This window comes from Solanum pennellii, chromosome 3, assembly GCF_001406875.1.
Source record: "Solanum pennellii chromosome 3, SPENNV200".
Taxonomy (NCBI): Eukaryota; Viridiplantae; Streptophyta; class Magnoliopsida; order Solanales; family Solanaceae; genus Solanum; species Solanum pennellii.
Window position 1 is genome coordinate 4016456 of NC_028639.1, and position 8383 is coordinate 4024838.

At 31.9% G+C, this 8383-nt stretch overlaps 1 protein-coding gene across 2 annotated transcripts; it reads right to left on the reverse strand.

The window, feature by feature from the left end:
- Window positions 1-227: 227 nt before the first annotated feature.
- LOC107015027 (calcium-dependent protein kinase 26) lies at window positions 228-4206 on the reverse strand. Of its 2 annotated transcripts, none has more exons than XM_015215181.2 (5): window positions 4049-4206; window positions 2619-3522; window positions 2231-2527; window positions 912-1301; window positions 228-795 (listed from the first exon to the last, which is right to left on the reverse strand). In XM_015215181.2, the coding sequence occupies exons 2-5, from the start codon at window positions 3205-3207 to the stop codon at window positions 536-538; spliced, it is 1536 nt and encodes a 511-aa protein (XP_015070667.1). In that variant the 5' UTR covers window positions 3208-3522; window positions 4049-4206; the 3' UTR covers window positions 228-535. The 2 variants fall into 2 exon arrangements, with proteins under 2 accessions (XP_015070667.1, XP_027771499.1); XM_027915698.1 differs by having other exon boundaries at window positions 2619-3497; window positions 4049-4182.
- Between the last annotated feature and the right edge of the window lie 4177 nt (window positions 4207-8383).

Consider the following 8383-nt stretch of genomic DNA (forward strand, 5'->3'; position numbering starts at 1 on the left):
AAATCCTGCCAAACAAAGAATAATACATCCTAACCTAACGACCATGTAAAGATAATTGCATTCATCTTGTGCAGCCATGTTTGAAGCTCAAACTCTGAATAGCAGGCTATTGTTGTTTATATAAGCTTCTGCGTTTGAGAAAACAAGCTCATGTATCTAGTGAAAATGTACGTCGAACACCCACATTCGGACCAAGGCAAATGAAATGCCTACACAGATACCGGATGTCCATGCAAAACTCATTGAATATCAGAACAGAAACATTCTACATGTGAAAAAGGCTCGTAAGCAATTGACTCACTCTCCTTCACATTAACAATGGACAAAAGCTTTGTAACTCAAGAAAACATCATTTTATGGTACGGCATTTTACCAAAATCAAACTTGTGAGTTGCGAATAAGCTTTGACAGTTTAGTCCAGAAGCTCGTGAATCTAACATGTTACATGACCTCATTAAGTGAACATCAAGGTTAACAAACTCTTTTTCTCAGCACAAGCTACTGACAAGTTAAGCCATAAAAGTCACCTACACTTTCAGCAGACAAGAGAAGACCTGAGTGATGTGGCGGTAGGAAGACATGTGCACGATGCCCATCGGATAACTGTTTCGGTCACCACAATATCAATCTGCTCAAATTCACCAAGACCAATTGTATGGTTCCTCCTGCTCTGGATGCCTAAGGCTCTAGATCCATTGGATCCGCTCTTTCTAACTTCGGTTGTCTTATCTCTTACCACTTGCTCAAAGCTTACAGGAGAATCTGACAACATAAACACCTTTCCCACACTGGCATCTGTAGCATAAGTCAAATAGGTTTAAATCCTAGGACTCCAGACAGACATGTAGCTTTGGATATAGCAATTTCCATTTTGAAGATGAAATTAAAAAAAAAAAAAACTGAGAAATTACCTTTATGAAGTAAATCCACATCAGATGCCCTAACAGATAAATCAACTTCATAACTCCCTTGATCAACAACTAAACTCGAGCCGAAGAATGTAAAACTAGGCAGCGTTAGAACAGGAGAAGCAAAGTCATGGCCATTTGATCCATTAGTACCACTGAATGAGAATACAGCGGATCCATAGGAAGTTGTTGATTGTTCGGTTAGTAAAGTAGAAAATGATGATTTGCACGTGAATTTTGGCGATTGGGCATCAATTAGAACGGCAGAACCTGGACCAAAACTGATATCCTGATTCCGAGTCATAAGAGAAGAGCAGCAGGAGCCTTCATCTGAATGCACTTTTAGGCATGGCCCATTAAAATGCGGTGAGATATCCCGTACCCAAGCATGATCTGTCAAGTGTCAAAATCATAAGTTAGAGGTCAGACAAGAAGTAATCTGCCCAACTGCAACATACTCAACTGCTTCACTGCTTAAATAAAAGAAAAAAAATTTAAGAACTGAAAAGTCTATCTCAATCAGAGAAAATCAATATACGAATTGGATCTTTTTTTTATGAAAAGAAAAACCCGCAGCCTCTACCCTTTGGATGCACAGAGGGTAAAACCCCTCTCCTATGCATTAGCTCGCAAGCCACACTGGAAAGGTAACCCACACTAGGCAAGCCCAGTGCGACGAGCTTGACCCAGAAGGCAAACCCCTGACTTTTGCTGGCAAGGGGTTTCGAACTTGAGACCTCCAACCTGGAGTCCCAAAAGCTCAAACCACTGGATCACCCCGAAGGATTTTATGAATTGGATCTTCCGAAGTTAGATTACAGCTTAGGCAAGAAAAATTTAATCAATTGACTGAGGAATTTTGAAGATTCATCATCCTGAGAAGCAGGCTGAGAGCACAAACAAAGTGTGGTAGCAATAGCAAATATGATATATCATGTTGTAGAGGTCAAAAACATGGTACAGCTGCACTTCAACAATTTCATATCCACAGGAATAAGAATGATTTTGAGAAGAATGTAATATAGCAAGTCCTTCAGAAATTTACGGATCTGATGCAGTTACACATCTAATGAATTCTAAATATTCTGGTTTTCACAGATTACTATCCACTTCTACCCTTAGTAGGTTCATTCTATATTCATAAGCTTATGTGCTTGATCTATCTATCCTTTCAAATCAGTTACTGATGTCAAACACAAATAATATACATTCTTGATGCATCAAACGTCATTCATCAGTTCTATTTTCTAAGTCAAGATTATTCATCAATTCTATTTAGGTAACGAGTAAAATGAATTTGATAAATATCTTGCATATTATACCTAAAATTTGCTGAGGTGTAAGCCTCTGGGAAGGATCCGTACATAACATTCCTTTAATCAACTCTTTTGCTGAAGATGATATTGTATCCCAGCGATCAGACGGAAACCGCAAATCCGCTGCCCTGACAGCATCAAAGATCTTTGACTTTGTCTTCCCCCAAAATGGTGGTATTCCACTAAGAAGAATGTAAAGAATAACACCAGTGCTCCAGATATCAGCTGCTTCATTATAACCTCCTGCCAGGACCTCAGGAGCTATATAAAATGGGCTGCCAACAGTACCATGCAAATTTTGACCTGGAACAAGAAAGTTGATGATGCATAAAATTATGAAAATAGGTATAATAATGTTGCATATTAGGTTTTTTCAAAGGAAAGGAGAAATTACCTGGCTTGATGTAAGTTGCAAGACCAAAATCAGCTAATTTTATCGGAGAAGAAGAACCCTTTGTAGCCAAGAGAATGTTCTCTGGCTTAAGATCTCTGTGTACAATGCCTTTATGATGACAGTACATCACAACTTCCATTAGCTCATGGAAGAGAACCCTGGCTTCAGCCTCAGAAAATCTACCATGCCTCTCGAGCTGGTGGAAAAGTTCTCCCCCAGCACAAAGCTCCATTACTAGATGTACACAATCTTCTTCCTCGTAAACCGCCTTGAGATCTACAACATTTGGGTGGCCAGAAAGCCTGGTCATTATTTCAATTTCAAGCTTGACACTTCGCACATCCTCCTGAGTCACCAATCTATTTTTTGCAATTGATTTGCAGGCCAACACCTCTCCGGTAAACTTGTCAGAGCATGTCCTGATTATCCCAAACTGCCCCCAGCCCAGCTGTTCTCCAAGAATGTAACGATCATACAGATTAGCAGTATGACTTGCATCCAAAATGGTCCCACTCAAGTTTGCAACTTTATAGCAACATGATGTATAAAATGATGATTCAGTGTTGCTGTTGCTCTTGGCAACAGCCATACGAGAATTGAACCCAATATAACCAGAGAATACCAATAAAGATCTCAAATTCCGTTTCCCCAACCTTGAATACACTGACTACCTAGTCGAAGTTATCCTCTCCAACAACTAGGAAAACAAATTTTTCAAGTCAAATAATTGATTTTGAACCACACAAGTTTGGTCAACATACTAAAAGAAGCTTCCAACAACCAGATGGTGAAGTCTGTCTCTACATTAGCCGTTCAACTAATCTGGTCATTTTGCCCCAATAATAATAAACTCATCACATCACAAGATCATACTCTAAGCTGCAAACGTGAAAAACAGCTGGATCTGACAAGTCAAAAAACGTGCACAAACTCAATTTCAAGTTTACATACTGCAAATTGAAGTTCTTACTATTTACAAGATAAATAACTATCAGAAAAACACAGTACAAAAACAAAATTCAGCTAAGTCTATCTTTGGACAGATCCTACAACAATCAGTCTGTTAATAAAACGAAAACAGCAAACAACAAACATAAAGAAAAAAGATTTAATATTTCAAAAAAAAAATATGGTGCTCTACACATTTTCACAATTAAACCCAACTAGCCAATAAAATCAACAACATACGTCACCAAGAAAAACAATTTAACACCCTGATCAACTCCGAAAACACAAACTAGCAAACACCCCAGAAACATAAGACACACATAAAGAAAGATGGCTCCAAGAAACATATTCAAAGTGACCTCGAATACAGAAAAAGACCCAGATCCATTTTTTTCAAGAAAACGCATAAAAAGACGAACTTTTTTTCAAATCAAAGGTAAAAAGATACAAATACAAAGAAAGGGTAGGCCAAAATCACGAACCAGAGAAGGGAATTGGGTCGTAGTTGCTATAAATTTCTTTGCCCACAACCCACAGGGAGAGAAAGTCGAGAGAACACCTGTGGAGTGGGGCTGTCTGGTCGCCTTCAAAGTTGTAGCTTAAACCCAACCCCTACACAATATTAATTTGATTTTTATACGCGGAGTCTTTTGCGTTGTGCTGTATTATTATTTACTTTCTTGCTTTTTTTCCTTTTTCCTTTTTGGTTATTTGTTCGTGTATCTGATATTGAAATTTCATTAAATTAAACTTATATGCGTTAGAAAAAAAACATATATTATCTTGAATTTTTTCATGAAATCAACATGGTTGATTGAAAAAAAGTAGTTTTGTTGGTTCAGGTATACGTGTTGAAACTCTACGTCTGATTTACATATTGAAATTCCACATCTGATATACGTGTTGAAACTCTACGTGATTGCTGGTTCATTATGGAAAAATTCATTTGAATTTGCGTGGTGCATGACAATTTCGAGAAAACACTTATTACCAAAAATTTTCTCATATAAAAAGTTTAAAATTAAGATGTTTGATATAAAAAAAAAATAACTGCATTGATATGTGTTTGATATACGTGTGAAATTCAATCAAGTTAATGCAAAGTTCACTATGGAAAAATACTTATTACTAAAAACTTTTTATATTAAAATTTCAAAATTAAAATATTTAATTAATGAAGAAACAGTTTTATCCGGTGCACCACGAAAGACTTTCCTTTGGTGCTTTGTTGTTTGGTTAGGCTCTATTGCTTTTGAATTTTAAATGTTTGAATTTAATTATCATTATTTTTGATACCCAATTGCCCTACCTATCTGAGTTGTGTATGTACGTACATAAATAATGCAAATACTCTTTGAACGTGACATCATTTGTCAGCTCTCAGAATCTTAGTTTTTTATGTAGACCTAAAAACAGAATCACTTTATGTGAGTATATTATTTGAATGGATAAGAATTTAGGAAAAGGAATTTTTTGAAATTTATAGGCCTAAATTTCTTTTTGAATTTATCTCAAAAAGTTAATTTTATACTTAAAATTATTATTGACGATTTATTATGTATATTTATTTTTTAAAAATAAATTTAACATCATCCTAGATATGTAATGTTATTATCATAGTATGTTGTGTATTATATTTGCTACCACATCAGCGATATAGTAATGCTATGTCAGAAATCATAATTTTTTATATTTTTTTCTTTATAGTTAAATTTTCTTTTGTTAACTATATTTTACACTAATTAATTATTAAAATTCTCTAATAGTTATCTTTTTCGTTATAAAATTATAAAGAAGAAACTCTCAGTAATGACCACCAAGCAAACTATTCGAAATTCGAGGCTTATTCATGGAGAGAAAGAATTTCGTCGTTCCAAAATGAACCACAAGAAAACTGATACAGTTTGTTTCGTTGATTGACTATCGAATCGAGCTTCCACTGGATCACTTCACTATGAATAAATTTGTTGTGACTTGCTGGTTGAAAATATTTTTCGGATCTATCTTTTCCTATGTTCTTCAAGGAGGTTCCTTAAAAAGATAGGGATAATAAAAAATAATTTTATTTCCCTTTTCAATCAATTATTCATCATATTCATTCAAAAAGCTTATTGTAGCTTCAACGATTAAGAAACCCCCAACATTCTACTTCGTTGGTGATGTAAGAAACTTTTTATTAAAAAACACAAATAAAAACCAACAAATCTTAGGTCAAGTATTACATCTGGTACTGTTTGATTATTTTTGCTAGGAGATCTAAGGAGAGATGTGTGTTTGGAGGGTGGGGGGGGTAAGGAATTTTTTTTTTTTTTTTACTTTAATAATTATCTCGCGCGTGTTATTTTTATTTATTTTTAATTATCTTGTCACTTCAGTTTTAGGGGCAAATCAATTCATTTTTAACTAGTAAAGGTGTGTAATAGATTATTATGATAGTTTAAGTGCGTAACTAATTTTTCGAGACAATTTTAAAAGAAAATCTATACCTTTTTATATGATTATATTTTTTTGAAATATATAAACGTGATATAATATTTACGTGATTAGAGATTTTCCTTTCTTAAGTCAAAATTAAAATAAAAGTCATGAATTAATTTGTTTTTATAAATTTAGAAGTGTATTTGTCTTTTTAAATAAACCAAAAATGAAAGTATGTGACATATTCTGGGAGTAATAATCATTGTAAACGACTAATTTTGTTTCTGGAAAGTAATAATAATCCAGACAAGAAAGATAGTGATTAGTAATAAATTGGATTTCAATAATTTATTCACCAATTACAATTTTTTTAAAATCTTATAAAAAATATAGTCCTCTAATTCTTCTCTTCACAATCTAAGTGTTGCTTCATTCTTGAATAAATGGATTATTCATTGAAATTCTTGGAGATAATTACTTCTTTGTATTTGAAAGATATACGGTTCACTACTCAAGAGTAGAGTTTTTTTATGCGTTTCTCTTCTTTTTTTCTTGTCTTATGAAGATCCCTTTATATAGAATCCGGAGATATTTGATCTTCTAGTAATTTCAGAATAGTTTAGACTTGAAGAATATGAATTGAACTTGTCTTAACAACTTAATCATTTGAGTTTGGACTTTATTTAAGTCACATAATTTTAACTTAAATATTAATTCAACATTATTAATTATAATTTCACTTGATAACATATCATGAATTTGAATTCAAATATAAATTTGTCAATAAAACTTCACATTTTACAAACATTTTGCGGAAAGAAAACAAATAATTAAATGAAAGAGGGGATAGAATAGTTATTTTTTTTAGTCATTATATATTCATGATTAGGATTAAATTTTGTTATATAATATTTACACGAGGTTCTCTTTAAGAAGTGCTCACATAAATATTCCAAATAATGCCGTAGTGACAATGTTCATTCAGTGTACAATAACTATTGAACAACTTTTGACAAATCTATGAGTGAGAAATAAAGTGTCTAAAATTTAATTAGTTGTGACGATTTATCTTTTTTAATATGATACATTTGTTATAATTTAAAGCAAACAAGTCTTGATATATTTTCTAATTTTCTTATCTAGAGTTATCCTCGTTACAAAAATGACTCATATATATATCTATCGTTATAAAATTATACACATATATTATTATTGTTACAAAAATGACTCATATATGCCCCGTTACAACAGTGACAAAAGTAATTTTGAATTTTTTTTCATATTTTAAAAAGTTATGTATTTAATCTTTCTCACGCATAATTTTATTTTTTTTAATTTTTTTATTTTTAATTGAATATTTCTATCGTTCTTCAGTGTGAATAAGAGAAACTAAAATTAAGAACTGCGAATGAAGAAAACAGAGAAGTAAATATAAAACTAGTTTTTTAACTATTGTAATTAATTCAGTATTATATCTCTAACTTATTTTTAGGATATCTATAGAAAAGATTATAAGAAAACAAGTGAAAAGAATATATTTGACCATCAAAATAATAAATTTAAATTAGCCATTAAATTAAAAATGTGAAAAAAATATGTGAGATAGATAAAATATACCCCTACATGGATCGTAATTTTAATAAAAAATAACTTAAAATAATTCTTTTCGCTTCCATGAAAGGAAAAGGTTTTATGTGAGTTATTTGTGTAAAAATAGGAGTATATATAAGCCCCTTTTAGAACAAGGAATATATCAGCATTTAATGACAAAGTTAAAAGATATATATCAAACCATTTTCCAAATTTAAAAGAAAGTGCGTGCATGATCAATCTTTCATATGAAGGGGTTCTCTTTGAATAATAAATATTGTAGCTAGATTAAGGTTTCATTTAATCATAGATCATTAAAAGAAAAAATATCAAATAAGAAGCTTAAATATCTATTTGACCATAGAATTTATTTAGTATTTGAAATTAAATATTCAAATCTCAAAAATAGCTTCAAATCTCTTTTCAGCTTAAAAACGACTATTAAATTATTTAAAATTTAAAAATTTGCCCCGAATTTTTATATTTGATTGGAAGGTTCCTTATTTTTAAAAATGAATCTAACTATTATGCTAGTTTATATTTCAAACCCTACTCCAAACTTTTATATTTGTAAAAAAAAAAAGAATCATTGTTCACATTAGTTTTTATGTTTTTTTTTTGTATCATTCAATTGTTGCAGTTAGAAATAGAATGAATTCAAGGACAAAGTCACCGGTATACTATGATCCAGACCTAGAAAGGGCCAGACATGAATCAGAAAGAGTAACTTTCCTCATAAGAGAAAGGGGTGCGCGCTAAAGCTACTTGATATGATTGAGTTTTTTTTTATAATTTTTAAAATTTATATA